Source organism: Carcharhinus amblyrhynchos, chromosome 2 (assembly GCF_965287045.1).
Source record: "Carcharhinus amblyrhynchos chromosome 2, sCarAmb.v2.hapA, whole genome shotgun sequence".
NCBI classification, from domain to species: Eukaryota; Metazoa; Chordata; class Chondrichthyes; order Carcharhiniformes; family Carcharhinidae; genus Carcharhinus; species Carcharhinus amblyrhynchos.
In genome coordinates, this window is record NC_137325.1 from 97,561,095 (window position 1) to 97,582,319 (window position 21,225).

At 38.7% G+C, this 21,225-nt stretch overlaps 1 protein-coding gene across 2 annotated transcripts in view; it reads left to right on the top strand.

Moving 5' to 3' along the window:
- oxnad1 (oxidoreductase NAD-binding domain containing 1) overlaps nt 1-18,076 on the top strand; it is a 43,107-nt gene extending 25,031 nt beyond the window's left edge. For both annotated transcript variants that reach the window (XM_080209617.1, XM_080209618.1), the window contains exons 5-7: nt 9,091-9,333; nt 12,590-12,698; nt 15,218-18,076. In XM_080209617.1, the coding sequence (XP_080065743.1) occupies nt 9,091-9,333; nt 12,590-12,698; nt 15,218-15,369 (504 nt within the window). In that variant the 3' untranslated portion in view covers nt 15,370-18,076. The remainder of the gene's footprint in view (nt 1-9,090; nt 9,334-12,589; nt 12,699-15,217) is intronic.
- Nucleotides 18,077-21,225: the final 3,149 nt, after the last annotated feature.

Genomic DNA, 21,225 nt, shown 5'->3' on the forward strand with positions numbered 1-21,225 from the left:
GAGGACAAAGCATTCGTGGCTGATGAGGGAAGTCAAGGACAGATAAAAACAAAAGAAAAAGCATACAAAATGATAAAGATTAGTGGGAAGCCAGAGGATTAGGAAGCCTTTAAAAGTGAGGACAACTAAGGCCATAAGACATAGGAGCAGAATTAGGCCACTCGGCCCATCAAGTCTGCTCCGCCATTCAATTATGGCTGATATTTTTCTCATTCCCATTCTTCTGCCTTTCCCCCATAACCCCTGACCACCTTATCAATCAAGAACTATCTAGCTCTGTCTTAAAGACACTCAATGATCTGGTCTCCACAATCTTCTGCGACGAAGAGTTCCATAGATTCACCACTCTAGCTGAAGAAATTCCTCATCGTCTGTTTTAAAGGATCGTCCCTTTAGCCTGAGGCTGTGCCATCTGGTTCTAGTTTTTTCCTACTAGTGGAAACATCCTTTCCGTGTTCACTCTATCCAGGCCTCGCGGTATCCTGTAAGTTTCAATAAGATCTCCCCTCATCCTTCTAAACTCTGAATAAAGACTCGAGAGTCCTCAACCATTCCTCATAGGACAAGCTCTTCATTCCAGGGATCATTCTTGTGAACCTCCTCTGGGCGCTTTCCAAGGCCAGCACATTCCCCCTTAAATATGGGGCCCAAAACTGCTCACAATACTCAAAATGTGGTCTGACCAGAGCCTTATATGGCCTCAGAAGTACATTCCTGCTCTGTATTCTAGCCCTCTTGACATGAATGCTAACGTTGCATTTGCCTTCCTTATTGTCAACTAAACCTTAACCATAAGAGAATCTTGAACAATGATTCCTAAGTCCCTTTTGTGTTTCTGATTTCCTAAGCATTTCCCCATTTAGAAAATAGTCCACGACCCCATTCCTCCTTCCAAAGTGCATAACCTCACACTCTTCCACATTATATTCCATCTAGCTCTTTGCCCACTCTCCTAACCTGTCCAAATCCTTCTGCTGCCCCCCTGCTTCCTCAGTGCTACCTGTCCCTCTACTTATCTTAATATCATCTGCAAACTTAGCAACAGTGTGTTCAGTTCCTTCCTCCAAATCATTAATTTATATTGTGAAAAGTTGTGATCACAGCATTGACCCCTGAGGCACACCACTAATCACCAGCTGCCGCCCAGAAAAAGATCCATTTATCCCCACTCTCTGCCTTTTGCCAGTCAGCCAATCCTCAGTTGACGCCAGGGTCTTACCCTTAACACCAGGGGCGCTTATCTTATTTATCAGTCTCCTATGTGGCATCTTCTGGAAATCTAAGTAAATTATGTCCACTGTTCTCTTTATCTAACTTCCTTGTTACCTCCTCAAAGAACTTATAACATTTGTCAGACATGACCTCCCCTTGACAAAGCCATGCTGACTCAGTCCTACTTATCATGCACTTCCAAGCACTCCACTATCTCATCTTTAATAATGGACCCTCAAATCTTGCTAATGACCAAAGTCAGGCTAGCTGGCCTATAATTTCCTGTCTGCTGCCTCCCTCCCTTCTTAAACAGCGGTGTTACATCAGCTACTTTCCAGTCCTCTGGTATCCTCCCTGCCTCCAGTGATTCCTGAAAGATCACCACCAATGCCTTCACAATTTCCTCAGCTACCTCTTTTAGAACCCTGGGGTGTAGTCCATCTGGCCCATGTGATTTATCCACCTTCAGAAAAGCAGTAATGGGGGAGAAAATGGAATATGAGTAAGCTAGCTAGTAATATAAAAGAAGATAGGAACAGTTTTTTTCAATATGTAAAAGATAAGAGAAAGGTAAAAATAGCCATTGGACCACAGGAAAATGAGGCTGGAGATGTAATAATAGGAAACAAAGCAACAGCAGAGGAACTGAATAGTTACTTTGCATCAATCTTCACAGTGCAAACATCAGTGGGATGCCAGAGCTCCGGGAGAGTTGGGGACACAGGTGAGTGTAGTGGCCATTCCTAAAGAGAAGGTTCTGGGGAAACTGAAAACTCTCAAGGTGGATAAATCACCTTGGACTGGATGGACTACACCCCAGGGTTCTAAAAGAGACAGCTGAGGAAATTGTGGAGGCATTGGTGCTGATCTTTCAGGAACCTCTGGAGGCATGGAGACTTGATGTGGGAATGCCGGCGTTGGACTGGCGTAAACACAGTAAAAAGTCTGACAACACCAGGTTTTAGTCCAACCGATTTATTTGATATGTCTGAGGCCAGAACTCTCCATTCACCTGACAAAGAGGCAGTCCCCTCGAAAGCTTGTGAGTATTATCAAATAAATCGGTTGGACTAAAACCTGGTGTTGTCAGACTTTTGACGGCATGGAGACTACCAGAGGACTGGAAAGTAGCTAATGCTGTTTAAGAAGGGAGGGAGGCAGTGGACAGGAAATTGTACGCCAGTTAGCCTGACTTCGGTCATTGGCAAATTTTAGAATCCATTAGTAAAGAAGAGATTGTGGAGCACTTGGAAGTGAATGATAAAGTAGGACTGAATCAGCATGGCTTCCTCAAGGGGAGGTCATGTCTGACAAATCTGTTAGAGCTCTTTGAGGAGGCAACAAGGAAGTTAGATAAAGAGAACAGTGGACGTAATTTATTTAGATTTCCAGAAGGCCTTTGACAAGTTGCAGCCTAGGAGACTGATAAATAAGTTAAGTGCCCATGGTGTTAAGGGTAAGGTCCTGGCATGGTGAGAGGATTGGCTGACTGGCAGAAGACAAATGGGGCTAAATGGATCTTTTTCAGGATGGCAGCTGGTGACTCGTGATGTGCCTTGGGTCAGTGCTGGGACCACAATTTTTCACAATGTACATCAACGATTTGGAGGAAGGAACTGAACACACTGTTGCTAAGTTTGCAGATGATACAAAGATGTGTAAAGGGACAGGTAGTATTGAGGAAGCAGGGGCGCTGCAGAAGGACTTAGACAGATTAGGAGAGTGGGCAAAGAAGTGGCAGATGGAATATAATGTGGAAAAGTGTGAGGTTATGCGCTTTGGAAGGAGGAGTGGAGGCATAGACTATTTTCTAAATGGGAAAATGCTTAGGAAATCAGAAGCACAAAGGGACTTGGGAGTTGTTGTTCAAGATTCTCTTAAGGTCAACGTGCGGGTTCAGTCGGCAGTTAGGAAGGCAAATGCAATGCTAGCATTCATGTCAAGAGGGCTAGAATACAAGAGCAGGGATGTACTTCTGAGGTTGTATGGGGGTCTGGTCAGACCCTGTCTGGAGTATTTAGGGATCCTTATCTAAGGAAGAATGTGCTGGCCTTAGGGTCCAGAGGAGGTTCACAAGATTAATCCCTGGAATGAAGAGCTTGTTGTATGAGGAACGGTTGAGGACTCTGGGTCTGTACTCATTGGAATTTAGAAGGATGAGGGGGGGGGTCTTATTGAAACTTACAGGATACTGAGAGACCTGGATAGAGTGAATTGGAAAGGATGTTTCCATTAGTACGAAAAATTGGAACCAGAGGGCACAACTGGAGACTAAAGGGATGATCCTTTAAAACAGATGAGGAGGAATTTCTTCAGCCAGAGAGTGGTGAATCTGTGGAACTCTTTGCCACTGAAGACTATGGAGGCCAGGTCATTGAGTATCTTTAAGACAGATAGATAGATAGATAGATTCTTGATTAATAAGGGGATCAGGAATTATGGGGGAAAGGGAATGGAGATGAGAAAAATATCAGCCATGATTGAATGGCAGAGCAGACTCGATGGGCTGAATGGCCAATGCTGCTGCTATGTCTTATGGTCTTCATTTTGATGGATTGCAGTAGGTGGTAATCTACACGTTTCCTTGCCCAAAGTTATTGACTGGACACTATGCAGTCTTGTTAACTCCCAGACTCTTTCCCTCCTGACTGTGCTGCCACCTCTAGTGAACCTGTTTTGTCAATGGGAAAGAACACATCTAGGATGGTAATGGTGGAATTTGGGATGTTGGCTGCTATGTGTGGCACTGAATGGATTGTTGCTTGACTAATCTATGCAAAAGCTCTCCCAATTTTGACAAGTCCCCACAACGACTTTTCAGGAGTGACTGCATGGGATGAGCCTGTTGCCTGTCGGAAACTAATGCCTATATAACGACCAGGTGATCTATTCCAATTCCTGCAACTTATTTTTGCATTGGCTTATTCGATCAGTTCAGAACAGTCAACCTAATAGCTGTTCTGGAGTGATGTAGGCCAGGATAAGGTAAGACCCTGAAGGTCTTGTTACTATTACTGATGCTAGCTTTTTATTCTTATTTATTTAACTAGAATCAAATTCACAAATTATCATGGTGGGATGCAGACTTGGCTTTGCCAATTATTAGTCTGGACTTCTGGAATATTAGTCTAGTCGCAAGGCTACTATAATATATTGTTTATATGGTGTAATATTTAAAAATTATTAATTCTATAAGTAATTGAAGTAATTTCTTTCAAATTGGCACTTCGTTTCACATTTGTCTTGCTGTAAGAAATTGGATTTTTAAAAATACGTTTTTTCTATTTTACAACAAATTTGAAATTTAATTGCATCTTGAGTTAAATATTTATACTTTACCATCTGCATGTGGGAGTATTTTGGTCTTTTGATTTCAAATCTACTATTTAGACTTTCATTTCAGTGAGTGAGTGCACATATTAGCACAGAATATTAAAAATAAATCAGGTAATTATACTGCCATCATCTGATATTTTATCTTAGTTACCTGCACAAATTGAATACATGATAAGGAAACTGAGAAGCAGCTTTGTGAGGAAAATCTTTTGTGAGGCAAATTTCCCTCTTGCCCATTATTGGGATCCTCTATGCTGGAACAACAGTTGTAGTATGAGTGAATGTACAAAAGTACCACTAATTCTATTCCTTATTTGAAAGTAATGATAGGCATTTAAACTGAAAACAAACAGAACAAAGTAAATAATGCAAATTATTTCAGACTTATTTTAGTTCAGAATTAATAATCCACATCATCGTGACTTCCAGGTTGTGATCTGCATGCATTCTGCTACCACTAGCTGGTGCTGCAACACTGCACCTGTCTACTCGCTAAATGTTTATACAGCTTCAAAGATGCAAGACAAAAATAAAGCGTTTTTTCCTTCTGCAAATTGTTTTTTGTTTCAGAAATATTCTAGCTTGAATTTGAAACTATATTGAGAAATATTTATTCACTTAGCAGATGTCATTGAATGAATGTGCTCAGGTGAACTGGCTTGCAAACACAACTGTCAATTTCAAACTTCTGTGACTAGATGTATGTTGTACATTCCTCTGTCAATTCTGGGACTAGAGCTCTAGCATTTTGAGGTGATCTTTCTATTCTGTGCAACATTCAGATGTCATTGCCATGTCATTTGACTGCTTTGTTATGAATCAAAATGGACCTCATGAATATGAATATTTTCTACTCTGGTCTTGAAATCATTACTTAGAGCATGAAGTATTGAACTGATTACATGTGCGCTTTTAATGAAGTGAAACCTTTATCAAACTTGAATGGACAACTTGGTGTATTACTGCAGAATGCCAGGTTGTTGATATGTATCAATTTGTTCTTTTTTAAAGTCTTGATGCTCAGATTAAACTTCAGCAACCAGTTGAAGCTTATCTAATCTAGGTCCTCAAATTAATAGCTGGATTTATAGATCAGGAAGATCCCAAGATCAGTCTCTGTACTGAGCCATCCTTCTTAGCTATTAGAGTGAGGTGATGGGTTGCTTTACAGTTGACCTGTTGCCCTAGGGTTAGGCAAGGAAAATGAACCACAGATGCTGATCCACATCAGTCTAAGTAAACATTTCATTTGTATGAGCAAAGCTCAAGGGCAGGACTGGGCTCAGCTGTGATGCCCTCTGATGTTTAATCACTTGCTGACATGCGCTATTCAGCTTCTCACATGAATGACTATATCCAGGATAAAGTACTGGGGGGTAGTGGCTAGCATAAAAAGATCCTCGGTATGTTCTAGGAAGTAAGTAATTGGCAACTAGGTTGAGATAAATCTTCAGTTCCCCTCCAGTCAAGTCAAAAAGATGAGTACAGATGAAGACAGTTGTTTAGCTCAAACTATATCAGCCTTCCATAGAACTCCACAATATCCCTGCAGCATCTAACTGTCTCTTAAATAAACCCAGAGATTTTGCCTCTGTCACCTTACCAGAAGATGTTAGTTCAATTCTAGAAATCAGTAAGGTGTTTTAAAGATCTTGCTTAACTGTGTTGTTGAAGATTTGAGATTTTGAATTTTCTATGCAAATTACACAAGCAATTATTACAAGTTATGTATGTAATTTTTAAAACTTGGCTTTACCATAAAAGCAACTACTTAAATTTAAATGCTGTTATATTTTAGTTCTTGAACATTGTTACGAAAAGAGAAGACATAAGGCAAAATTTTTCAGTCCCACTTGGCATCATAGAGGATGAAACAGAAAATTGGTGGACCATTTAAAGGGATATTGATCTTGGTGGGAATTTCTGGTCCTAAGGTGTGAACGGCTGGAAAATCCAGCCCATGCTATTGAAACTTTTTATCTTGTGCAGATAAACCAATAGTAAAAAGAACGACAATTTATACTGCATGCGAAGATTTGTTGGTAAGTGGACTCTGGTAGAGATGTTGCCATGAGGAACACAGCAGGAAACAGTTAACTGCAAACTGTCAGACTTCAAAATGTTCAGATTTAAACCAGGCAGGTTGACACTGGTCAAAGTATTGCCATGTGGAATGAACTAGGGAATGGCTGTCCCCCAAACTGTAAATGTGCATACATGGACAAGCTTCTTCTTCTTCAAAGACCAGGGTCCTGTGTGTGAATATATGTGTATTCTAACATGTGTAAGTGAGCCACGTGGTGATGCTGGAATCTGCAGTAAAATCTAAAAAGCTGGAAATTGTTGTATTACTGCAAAAGGTTAGCATCTGTAAAGTGAGAAACTTAATATTTTGAGTCAATATGAATCTTTTTTGAATCTTTCAGAATTCAGGATTTTAACATAAACTTATGATCAGCCTCGTGAAAGCAGCCAACAGCCTTTATTCTATCCTCAGTCTTTATAGATAGTAAAACTAACCTTTATGATTCAATCAGCTATTTGGAAATTAATTAAATTAAGTATAAGTATATACAAAGGATGCAGATCTACATGAATGGAATCATCTTGCTGAGTTGACAGTGATAATGCTTTCGAGTGCAAGATGTAAAGAAAGAAGTGCGTGCATTTCTAAAGTTACTTTTGCGACCACTTGACATCGCAATGTGCTTTATGGCCAAAGGAATACTTTTAAATCTAGTCACTATTGCAACCTAGGAAATGTGACAGCCATTCTGCACTCCCACAATATGATATGACTAGATAATCAGTTTTTAGGACATTGATTGAGGGATAAATATTGACCAGGACATGGGTAACTGCTCTGCTCTTTTTGAAATGGGGATCTTTTATGTTCACCCAAGCAGGCTGATGAGGCCTTTGGTTAAATGTCTCCTCCAACAGAAGCACTTTAATAATGTAGACCTCCATCACCACTGTACTGGAGTATCGGCTTTGATTTTGTGCTCAAGGTACGAGTGAAAATTCACATTATGAATGCAGTACTTGAAGTGTCAAAATAATATTTGTGGCAAAGTTATCTAACTGAAGCTTTAAAAAATGCCATATTGGGCTATCTACTTTATTATTGAATAATGAAGGTCTTAATAACGTGTCCTGTAGTTAGCTAAGTAATGTCCTTCTCGTACGTAGAAGAAAGAGTTGAATAACACCATGAAAGCATCCTTGAAGCATGTATAATTTTTGTTAATGAATGGAAGATCACAGCAATGGAAATTTCATCATCGTGCACTTTCCTGCAGGTTGGCATTTATGTCAGTTCATAATGAGTGCTTGCCCAAGTTGAACTTCAAAATTCCATAGTACTCATTGCAATTAAGTGACTTCAGAGGGACCATTCTGTGCTGAGACAATCGAAGGTTCCCACATTGGAATGATCAATCGCTGGGAGATTAACGAAACTTCAATATCCTGTTATGTTCAATACCGTATACAAGAATGGGAGAAAAAAATAAATTTTAATCAGGTGTTTAAACATTAAACAGCCATATTAACATGTGAACAGCTAATTGGAACCATTTGTTTGTTGTGTTGACCTTGATTCGGGCGGCATGGTGGCACAGTGATTAACACTGTTGCCTCTCAGCGCCAGGCACCCGGGTTCAATTCCCAGCTTGGGTCTGTGTGGATTTTGCACGTTCTCCCTGTACCTGTGTGGGTTTCCTCCGGGTGCTCCAGTTTCCTCCCACAATCCAAAGATGTGCAGGTTAGGTGGATTAGCCATGCTAAATTCTCTGTGTACCCAAACAAGTGCTGGAGTGTGGCAACTAGGGAATTTTCACGGTAACTTCATTGTATTGTGAATGTAAGCCTACTTGTGACTAATAAAACTTTACAAACTTTCTATTCACACAGCAGATATTGCCATTTGAATGGTGATGCTAGTGGTAGAATACATTTCAGTTTTCTGATAATTTTAAAGCACTAACAAAAATACTATTGCACAATCCATTTAAATAGAAAAATAATGTATTTGTGAAATCCGATTTTTGTAAAAAAAATTAGTTTTATTGCTCATGAAGAAGTCGTCAAGTCAGTTTAACATATTCGCAACTCTATCTGTACAGTGCACCTATTATTCTAGGAACAAGAATTTATCAAATATACTCTTTAAAAATTATATTCTTTTAAAGAATGTTGATTTTTAGTGAAATTTATTCAAAGTTCTGGCATTACATTTCAAATTAAGCAATGTTCAAGAAGCCAGATACAGTTTTTACTTTTTAGTAAATTGTTATTGAATTAGCAGTATTATGTAATGTACAGTGACATTTAGTTTAGCTGCAGGGGAAGTTCTGATGAAACATTATTACCATGTTTTGCCTGATGTTAAACATGACTTTTCATTTTGAGGAAGCAAGATTTCCCTTAGGCGACAAATGCCCAGGAGTTATTTTGAGGCTTCAGTATTGTGTTTTCCAGAAAATGCGTTTTCTTTTTAAAACTGTATTCATAACAAAAACCTTTCATTTTCTCCCTCAGTGCAATGTTGGTTCAGAAGTAACTCTTCGCGTAGGAGGTGATTTCTTCTTTGACCCTCAGCCTTCTGACTCTCCAGTGAACCTGTTATTAGTTGCAGGTGGAGTGGGCATTAATCCCTTGTATTCTATACTGTTGCACATGGTGGATCTTCATCGATTGCAAGGCAGCAAGCAATGTAAATACAAACCAGGATCAGTACACCTCTGCTATAGTGCCAAAAACACAGATGAGCTTCTTTTCAAGGTTAGCTTATCTTTACTTTTGCTTTTGGTTTTAGATTTTCAAACCACAGAGCTGATCTGTAGCCAGACTAGATCAATGATGGATGATACTGTTGCTCTACACACTGATCTTGAGCAGAATTTGGACTAGATTTTATTACAACATTTAATGTAATTTAACAGCACATCAAACTGGTGGCTTAACCTAATTTTCCTGGCCTGGAAGGAGAAGAATTGGGCTGCCAGTGGAATTTTAATGTTTCCTTTAGTGCTCAGCTCTCAAGTTATTCACTTAAAGACAATGTGTTGTCCATTTGTTCATATTTGTTTAAAATTCCTCTGGGGCCAAAAAAGACCAGCAGTTTTTAGCTTGAGCCACTTCCCAGTCTTTTTTTGTTCATGTTTTAATCAGAATAATTTGCTACCTTGTTCATTTACCTTTTGTGAGTGAACCCGTTGAAATTCGGTTAACTTCACGTTCCCAACAAGTACTGTATTCTTGGAAGCTGTGATGTATCCTATCTTCAACCCACCCTTCTTGTGAATGTGTTTATCCTTTGGGAAAATCTTAAATTTTTTTTAATACCTTTGGATTGTTGTGCTTAATCAGCTAAGGCCAAGGAATAAAACAATTTTCTTCTTTATTATTCTTCGTGTAAGCACTGCCCAGCCAGTATGTTAGTTTAAACTCAGAATAAAGCTTTTTCTGCAGTACCCAAATATGTGCTGTAGACCTCCAACAAAATTGATATAGCTCCTTTTATGTAACAAAACAGTCCATGTGCTCCACAGTTAAAGCTGACATGAACAAGAGAGGATCAAAGGCGTCAATGAAGAAATGTTTCAAGGGGACTGAAGATTGATTCCTGAGTTGGCAGGATTGACATATGAGGAGATATTGAGTTGGTTTGGATTATAGCCACTGGAGTTCAGAAGAATGAGGCGGGGGTGTCTCATAGAAACCTGTAAAATTCCAACAGGACTGTACAGAGTAAATACATGGAGGATGTTCCCGACAGTGGGAGAGTCCAGAACAGAGATCATAGTCTAAGGATATAGAGTAAACCTTTGGGGACTAAAGTGAGGGGAAATTTCAGCATCCAGATTATGGTAAGCCTGTGGAATTCGCAACCACAGAAAGCAGTTAAGGCTAAAACATTGCATGTTTTCAAAAAGAAGTAGAGAAGAAGAAAGCTCTTGGGGCAAAGGGGATTAAAGGATGTAGCATCAGTCTATTCAACTGGATGATCAGCTATGATCATTATGAATGGAGGAGCAGGTTCAAAGGACCAAGTGGCCTACTCCTATTTTCCATGTTTCTATGTTCTGTGGGAACATTATAGCAGAACAGGAAAATTCAGGGAAAGGGTTTTAGTGTACAAGATGGTTGATGAGCCGCAGTGGGGAGGATAAATGCAGAATAGGCTAGAATTGGATGACTAGAAGATATGGGGGAACAATCCTAGGGTTACAAGTAATTGTAGAAACTGGGGAGAGTGAGACCATGGAAAAGGTTGAAGGTGAGAATGTTAAAAATCAATACACTGAAGGACAAGGTATTAGCATGCAACAGGAATAGGACACTTAATGAAAATTTTGTATTTGATCTGCAGGTCAGAATTCTGATTTTTAGTTTGTGTATTGGAGCTCAGTAGGTCATAAGACCATTAGATGTAGGACCAAAAATAGGCCATTCAGCCCATCATGTCTGCTGTATCATGCAAGTCAAACCACGACTGATCTAATATGATTAATCCTCAACTCCAGTTTCCTGCCTTATCCCATAGTCGTTAATTCCCTTGCTGATTAAAAATCTGTCTATCTCAGCCTTGAACTTAATTAACAAAAGTCTCTACAGCTCTCTATGGTAAAGAATTCCACAGATTCACTATACTCAGAAGAAAGGTTTCCTCAACTCTGTCTTAAATGAGGACTTCTTACTCTGAGATTATGTCCTCTGGTCTTAGACTCTCCCACAAGGGGAAACAATCTCTTAATAAGTGTGCTTCTCATTCTTCTGAACTCCAATGAGTACAGGCCCAACTTACTCAACCTCTCCTCATAAGAAAATCCTTCCATTCCAGGATCAACCTAGAACAAAGAACAACACAGCACGGGAAACAGGCCCTTCGGCCCAACGAGCCCGCGCCGCCGTCTTACTATCTCAGTGACCTATTCATGATTTTAGTCTACGCCTAACGTGCGAGGATCAGGGAGGTCCAATTTAGGGACAATTTTAGTACCCAATCAATCAGCCTAAATGAACCTAATGAACTTTCTGGACTGCCATTATATCTTTCTTTAGAAAAAGGGACCAAATCTGTTCGCAGTATTTCTAGTGTGGTCTAACTAGTGCCTCGGAGAAGTTAGTAATAATTCCCTATTTTATACTTCATTACCTTTGAAATAAAGACCAAACTTCCATTTGCCTACCCTATTACTTGAACTTTCATGCTAGTTTTTGTGATTTATGTACAAGGACTCCCAAATTCCTTTGTGCTGCAGCTTTCTGCAGTCTTCCTCCATTTAAATAATATTCAGCTCCACTATTCTTCCTGTTGAAGTTCATAATTTTACATTTTCCTATATTGTATTCCATTTGCTGAGTTTTGTCCACTCACTTTATATGTTAGTATCCCCTATAGACACTGTCATCCTCACCATTTGCCTTCCCACCTATTTTTGTGTCATCTGCAAACTTGGCAATAATGTATTCACTTCCCTTATCCAATCATTAATATATGTTGTAAATTATTGTGGCCTCCAACATGCCACTCCACTAATTATAGGTTGCCATCCTGAAAATGTCCTCTTTTTCCAACTCTTGTCTTTTATTAGTTAGCCAATCTTCTATCCATGCTAATATATGATCCCTAACACCAAGTAACCGTTTTGCAGTACCTTGTCAAATGCTTTTTTGAAATCCAAATATGTTACATCTCTTGGTTTTCCCCTTTATCTATCCTTTTCATTACCACCTCAAAATTCAGTGAAGTAGGCATTGGGAAAGATCCCCTGGGCCAAGCGACAGCCTAAAAGTTCTCATACAGGCCATGCATAAGGAGTGTGGGTGGGTTAATAGGTAAGCACTTAAACAAATAATTAACACATTCCCAAAGAAAAATCAGAAAGTATGTTGGTTTTCTCCCCTTTTGTTTCTCATCCTTCCCTTTCTCTAGCCACTTTTCTATCCAACCTTTCTCCTTTCATCATTGTCTCTATTGTTTGAGCAACATGTAGTTAGCGTACAACTAATACCAAATTTTCTTATTTTCTAGAGAAACATCATAAACTTGGCAAAGGAGTTTACAGGAAAGATTAGCTGCCATTTTCATGTGACACAGCAAGACTTTGAAATATCTGCAGATATCCAACCTTATGTAACTGGTGAGCTTCAGTCTGTCCATATAGTTCAATCAAATGTACCATAAAAGTACTAGCCATGTCTTGTTAAACTCCTTAGATTGGTAGAAGTAGCACTGCTGCTCAGTTTTATTGAAAAGCAAGTTACCCAAGAAAGTAACTTTACATTTTAAATAGAAAAGAACGGCTATGAATGCTTGAAGTTGTATGGGGGGGGGGGGAAATTACTGGAAATAACAGCAATGTGATCAGTAAAAGATGTATTTCATATTATACTTTAGGACTATTAATTGTATATACAAAAGTAAACATTCCTTTTTTATTGCAATTGTTCTTGGTCATAAATTTTTACAATGTAATTCAGTACTATAACATTGTTGATTGAGTCTCATAGAGTTGTGTTGAGTCTCTTTGGTGATTACTGTTGGTTTATATTGTGAAAGCTTGTAGCCATAATGATGTATGCTCCATGTTTTCACTGGAGACTAATAACTTCATTTAATTTACAGAGATGAAATAACATCCATTATAACAGTGCCTGACTATGTGGCAGGGCAATGTGGTGGTCGGGGTGGGTGGGGGGGATGCTATTTGTAGGTAGGAGGAGCAAAGAGATCTAGGTGTCCAGGCACACCCACAACTAAAAGTTAATGCAAAGATAAAAATTTATGGTAAGGGTGACTAATTTTCCTGAGTTCCTCTTTTTGCATTTCCTGAGTTATAACTATTTCTGTGATGTTACTTGTATCCTCCGTAGTGAACACTGATACAAAATGGCTGTTTAATTCATCTGGCATCTCGTTATTTTCCATTATTTGTCACCCAGACTCACTTCTGATAGGACCAGTGCTCAATTGTTAACTGTTTTTTTAAAATTTCCATAGAAACTTTAATGATATATCTTTATATTTCTAACTAGCTCTTGTACTCCAATTTCTCCCTCCTTATTACTGTTTATCATTCTTTGCTAATTAGTATCCTGTCCAATCTTCTGATGCATCCTCGTGCAATTATGTTTTTATTCTTTAAGTTTAGTAGTTTTTTTAACTTTTTAGTTATCCATAGATGGTGGATCCTCCCCATAGAATTTTTCTTTCTTGTTAGCATGTATCTATTCTGTGACTTCTGAAATATCTCTAAATTTCTGCCATTGAATGTCTATTGGCCTATTTCTTATCCTCACTTCCCAGTTTACTTTAGCTAGCCCTGTTTTCATGCCTTATAATTACCTTATTTAAGATTGAAATACTTTTTAAAGTGTTTAAAGTTTATTTATTAGCGTTACAAATAGCTTACATTAACACTGCAATGAAGGTACTGTGACAATCTCCTAGTCTCCACATTCCAGCACCTGTTCGAGTACACTGAGGTAGAATTTAGCACGGCCGTGCATCTAACCAGCACGTCTTTCAGGCTGTGGGAGGAAACCGGAGGACACCCACACAGACAGAGGGAAAATATGCAGACTCCACATAGAAAGCTGGGAATTGAACCTGGGACCCTGGCAATGTGAGGCAGTGGTGCAAATACTAGCTTTGGACCTACTCTCTCCCTCAAAGGGAACATAAAATTCAATCATATTATAATTGTTGCTATCTAAGGGGCACCTTCATCATAAGGTGATTAATTAATCCTATCTCATTGTACACTACTGGGTCTTGTATACCCTGTTACCTGGTTGGTCCCAGAAAGTGTTGTTCTAAGAAACAATCCTGAAAACATATTTCTCATCTAGGTAACCTTTGTCCACCTGACTATTTCCAATCTATATGTAGATTAAAATCCCCCATGGTCATCACCATACTGTCCTGATAAGTTTCAATTTTTCTTCTTTTGTACATCATCCTACTGTGTGGATACCGTTAGGGGTCTTATACACCACTTCTTGCCGTTATCATTTCACATCTCTGCCCAAGCTGCTTCTACATCCTGTTTTCCTGAAGTTGGATCATCTCTCTCTATTGTGCTAATGCCATAAGTAACTAACAGAGCCACCCCTCCACCTTTTCCTAGCTTCCTGTCCTCCTTAAATGTCATGTACCTTTTAATGTTTAGGTTCTGAACTATATCATCCTGTGTGTCTGTGTAATTTCAATTGTTTTGTTTTGAATGCTCCGTGGGATTTTCTAGTCAAGCCTTCTTTGAGATCAGAAATTCACGCCCAACGTCAATGGACTTTTAAACAGTCCATCACCATTCTGGTCCTGCCGTGATGATCCCCGCAGCATGTGGGACTGAAAATTTACCCCCGAGCCTTTAGTTTAGCCCTAATGTTTTGAAACCTCGACTTACTTGCTGATTTACTCACAGATTTGTACTCTTTATGTCTTGCTGTCATTGTCTATTTTTCATTTGTAATAGTAACATCTCTCTGTCTTGCCTTGTCTTTACTCTTTGGGTAGAATTTCTAGAGTTTTTCTTCATAACCGCCATTGACTTCCATATAATGGATTAAAAAATGTGATGGTGAAGTTGTACGCCAAAGTATTTAATTATAAATATTTTTAGATACAATTCTTTAACAGTTTTCATTTATATTTTAGCTGGAAGAATATCTGAAAGGACTCTGGCATCCGTGTCAAAGGAAAGTCTCTGTTATATTTGTGGTCCACCTCCGATGATAGAAGCTATTTCTCAACAGCTAGAAAAACTTGGTGTTCCAAAAGAAAGGATCATTTTTGAAAAGTGGTGGTAGTGCGTATCTAAAACGGCCATTTTCCCTGACATTAATCTCGTGTTTTACTATTCAAAGCCATTGTAATTTACTTTGGCATTGAATGTCGGTCTCTGGTAGTTGATCTTTGATATCAGAACGACAAAAAGTGTTGGCCAGTACTAAACTTGGAGTTTGCAATCAGTATCATTGGGAATGATGCTATTCCTGCAGCAAATAATCTCCCACAGGATGACAAGTCATTAATATTGCCTTTAAGCTGCTGCTTTGAAACATTGAAAATCTTAAAATATTCAATAGTAAAAGTTAGTACCTAATTTACATTTTTCTACCATAATTTGCATTCTTTGTAATTTTATTTATATATTTTGAATGTTGAATCTTAAGCTGTCATTACATTACTTTCAGTGGAATATAATTTATATTAATTTAAATGTAATGGAACAATCCAGGAATCAAACTCTAGTCTAACTCCCAAATACACTGATGCCAAGAAATGTAAGACCATTTTCAAATCAATAGTCTGATGCCACTCAGCTTACACATCAGGTCTGACTCTAGCTCAGTGCAAAACCACAGAATGACCAGCAGAACTCAGATGAAACCATTTTGTATATTGAAGGATAAGAAGTGCAACCAGTTTGTGTTACTTTTAACATTTAGAATCAGCCATCAGAGAGCATAACTTGGAGCCTGTGGAATCCCAGTCTGCCACCTGCTCATTGAACTGTATTGATATTGGTTTCAGATAGTTGGCTGCAACATAATAGCCATTTTTAAATGAGGAAAATTTGTGAGAGGAATTCATGCTGGCAAATTAGTACTATGCTTGCAAAAAAAAATTGAACTACATCAGTGTCTGTGATCATGTTTCTTTCTTGAAAGATGAATGAATCTGGATTACAAGTTCGTAAGAGGATTAGAAACTTACATTGACTTTAACGTTTTGAAAACCATATTCTACAATTCCAACTTTGAAAATGAGAAATGAATGAACTAGTTGATGTAACTTCTATTTGTAATATTCACCATTTTTAGCTTTTAAGCATAATGATGCAATTAAGTACTTCTAGTTAGTTATTTGGAAAATATTTTAATTTTATTCAAACTCTAAGAATTTTTTAAACTACACTTTTTTTCAATGCAATATAACCCTCTACATTGGACCTCTGTTTAAAACTGAACATCACCAAGACCAAATGAAACCTATCCTAGTTTACATATATTTGTTACTTTTGCCTTCTATGAGAAAGTGACCAGTAACGATCACCATAAATGATATGCTTCTTTCTCCCTCCTTCCCTTCCCCTCTCCTTCCTAGCTCAGATGTTGCTGTCCCAATGCTGCCTATTATTTGATTCCTTCTGCTAATTTTAGTATGCCCACAAGAGTAGAATATTTTGATAGATTTTACTTAATTTTGAGAGAGTTTTCTGGTATCTTCCTTTAATATATCATGCATGTTTCTGCCTGACCTTCCAATTTGATGACTTGGTTCAATGAATTTGTACCATTCTAACACTTTATTCTCTCCCCTTCAGTTCTTTATTTGTATGAAGCATGACAGGTTGCTCACTGTTCCCGCTCTATTTTTGGTTTGATTTTATGTGGAGATGTTGGCATTGGACTGTGGCAGGCACAGTAAAAAGTCTCAACACCAGGTTAAAGTCCAACAGGTTTATTTGGAATCATGCGTTGCTCCAAACTCCGAAAGCTCGTGATTCCAAATAAAGCTATTTTGGACTTTAACCTGATGTTGTGAGACTTTTTATTGCTTTTGAAATTGTATTTTTTATGTTCAACTGTTGCTGAATTTTGTAGCTGCTTTCTCTACAGTTCTAGCAGTCCAGATTTCTTAAGTCAGGATTTAACAACACTTAACTGAAAATGTAGAACCACCATTAGTATAACCTGTAAGCATATTTGATTTGTACTGTTTATTTATGAACATATTACCATTGCCTACTCTTTATTTCGTGCCTGGTACTGGTTTTTGGTCAGTTGAAGAATTAAAATTGCTTCATTTTCTCATCGATGCTGACAAAACCCAAGATTAATGAAAGTGGCCTGTTCTGAAAATTCTAACCCATTTGAAGTATATCCAGATCAACTGTTTTCCATATCTAACTACTGTTTATATTTATTCTCATCAAACTCCACACAATGAATAGAACAATGTTGATTTTATATGATTTCATTCTGTTAATTGGGATTCTGAATTATTATCACTGGCTGTTTAATATAATGAGACTCCTGAGCCACACCAAACATGCTTAACAGTTGACCGCCATAGCCAAAACCACTACAAGATGTCAGGCTGTCATGGTTTAACATAAAGGTGACTGCAAATTGTCACACATGAGTTTCATAATGTATTTTAAATTGCATCATCAGAATTCACTGGCCGTATCTAAGTGACTCATGCATTTGAAAATTCTGATAATTATGGTAACTGGTACAAATATCTTGCATTGAAGCTTAAATAGACCAATATGGTACATTGGCTATAACTTACTGGCCAGTTAGATTTGTTAATATTATCTGGTAAATTATTAATTTCTTTAGGTTGGGTTGTATGTGTATTTCCTAAGAGATTTTCCTTTGAATTTGGTTCATAGGATTTAAAAATGCTGAATTTATTTTCAGTCTCTTGCAGAACTGTTAAAATTATTGTATTTTATGCAAAGTGAATGCCTCATGTATGATGCAATAAATTATTTAGACTATTCCTGAAATTTCCTTTGTTGCACTCTGCATACAGTGGATATAAAACTCATAAGAAAAATCCTGTGTATCTATTTCTTTGAAGAGAAAATATAGCTTGTTTGTATTCTTATTAGGCGCCAAAAACTTCTTGGAATCCCTACAATTCAGAACGCAGCCATTCAGCCTTTTGAGTCTGCACCGACTCTCCAAAAGAGCATCTTACCCAGGCTCACCACCCTGCCCTATGCCTGTAGCCTGCACATTTACCATGGCTAATCTACATACCTTTGGACAGTAAGGGCAATTTAACATGACCAGTCCACCTAGCCTGCACCACTTTCGACTGGGAGGCAGCCAGAACACCCAGAGAAAACCCATGAAGAAACAGAGAATGTGCAAACTCCACACACAGTCACGCAAGGCTGGGATTGAACCAGGGTGCCTGGCACTTTGAGACAGCAGTGCTAACCACTGTCTCACTCTCCTCTCAATTTATGTTGATTGATGTTAACTTCATTTTTAGAAAATACTGTGTAGAACATTTGTATTTTTCTTTAAAAAAAATGTTTTTTTTTACAAGTAGCAATGAAAATTCATTAAATCACACATCCAATAATTAGGAAACTAGTTTGATATCATGCTGTTACGAATGCATTTTTCATCATTTACTAATATATATCCAAAGTTATAAGTTGACCCACATTATAGACTTCAACGTGACTTTAAAAAGGAAAGATGCATGCATTTGAAAGCAGAAAAGGATTTTTCCAGAAGGCAAGCAGCTGAGAATCCTCTCTGCCAATAATCTTTGTTTAAATTAATTCTCAGAAGAGCCCAAAACATGCTTTACGTTTGCAGAGATTCATCACAATTGTTCCAGCTCCCTGCCAGTGATGGGAATCCTGACATTCAACATGAAAAATCTTATGATAAATTTAGGTATTATTGTTATCAGGCTTCCAATGTACCCCAACCCCCACACCACACCACCACCCCCCCCCCCCCACCCCCTGCCCTGCCCCGCCCCAGTGAGATGAATCAGTCACATCAGCTTGAATTGCAACTGATGTCCTCTGACAGCAAGCCCCACTGGAGGTGCGGGGTTGTTGCATGGTGGGGGGAGTTCTATTTTATTTTTGTATCCAGGTGTGGCTTTTAAAATGGCACCCTGATATTTAAAAAGCTAAATTCCTGGCCACTCCCCCAGTGTGACATCATCCCACAGCTTCAAGTTTTTTAATTAAGTTCCAAGCGGTATGGCAGAGAAACTTCCAATGCTGCTTTTGCTGCCTGCTACCACACTGCATAAAGCAGGAAAATGTTGCCTGTTGTGCTGTATTACTTGCCTATGTGCAAATCCATTTGTTGCACAACACTAGTAAGCAATAAAGTAGAATATTTGAAGATTGACACTATACAAGTTACAGGAGAGCTCAATAGATGGGTCTACTCAAGGGATTCAGCGCACACAGTCTGCTGGTCACATGCTTTTTTATATCCTGGTTCTGTGTAGACATGTTTGTATCCTCTCAAATATCACATCATCTCCCTTTCCCCCCCCAAAGACAAATATTATGCTTGTGAAGAGTAAATATACGTAACAATGAAACTGCACAAAAAACCCAAATGATGAAGGGAGAAATCAGAGTCTCCATCGCATATTGGTGGTTTGCTAATCCTTCTAGATCTTGACATGGTATAGCCTCATTGCTTCGGTGTTCTTGATTCATAAATCATAGAACCCCTATGACACAAGAGGAGAGCATTTAGCCAATTGAGCCTGCCCTGACAACAATCCCACCCTATCCCCATAACCCTATGTATTTACACTGCTAATTTCCAACCCCCCACACCTCCCCCCACACCTCCCCCCCCCACCACCACCACAAAAAGAACTAGAGTATATTTAGCATAGCCAGTCAACCTAACCCACACATATTTGGAATGTGGGAGGAAACCAGAACACTTGGAGGAAATCCACACAGACATGGGGAGAACGTGCAAACACCATACAATGACCCAAGCTGGGAATCAAAACTGGTTCCCTGGCATTGAGGCAGCAGTACTACTGTGGCACTGTGCCACCCATATGCATTGGTATCCTGAGTACTGTCATAGTGCTGGTTGTTTTCATAGTAGTCTTCCACAATTTCACTTTTCAAGTTCATCTTGGAATGTGTTCTTGATGCATTTGCCGTTCGGGGTGATATAGAACCGGACAAATCCTTCAGCTGTATCATTGATTTCCAGCAGTTCAGATACATGCCCTCCAGGATTCTGACTGGCAAGATGTTCTTGCTCAACTCATGTCAACTTACATGGGTAGTGCATGTTTGCGACTTTGGGTATATGATGCTGATGATAAAAGTTTCTCATTTTATGACTTCCTCTATGTACTGTCATTCACAATGTGGAAAGCCTGTTCACTTTCTAGTTGAACATTTCCCCACTCTGAATCTTCATCCTGGTCTATCCTGCCACTAACGTTCTGTATGTGTTTGCATTGAGACCAACATAAATGTCTTCCTGTTGTTGCTGCACATACATTTATTTGGTCATGTCTTATTGTAATCTCTTAGAATGAAATTTCCTGCATTGATGTGCCCAATTCCCTCTTACATCACATGCTTTGCAAAATCTTGAACTCAGGACAGCTATGTAGTCTCTACAGGAGACCACACTTCCCACAAAGCTTGCTTTTTTTTGTATTCTGGCTACTACACCAATACTTATAGCTGCACCCAATGCTTGCAAGTATTGTCATCCATTCATGATCTGAATACTGGCAGGTGAGGTCTAATCACAATGGCTTTGTATTTTCTGCTTTCTCCTCCAAGACTTTTTGGAGGGTTTAGTTAGCATTCAAGAAAGCTCAATTTCCAAACATTCTCTGTTCTTGTCCTTATCATGGCACCTGCTGATAAACTGATTGATTTTTTGTAGCTGATGTCTGTAAGCCATCATCTTCAATCATATGAAATTCATCTTTACAGAAAACTGATCCTCCATGGTTCCAATGCTTTACAGGATCTTTCGAATCCTACTTGGACAGGCATGAAGTTTTGATTCAAGGATGCCCCTCATTTTTGTTTCAGTACGTGTTTATCCTGTTCTGTAATGGCTGAATCTAAAAAGCATATTTTCATCCTTTCTCTAAAAGGAGATTTAGAA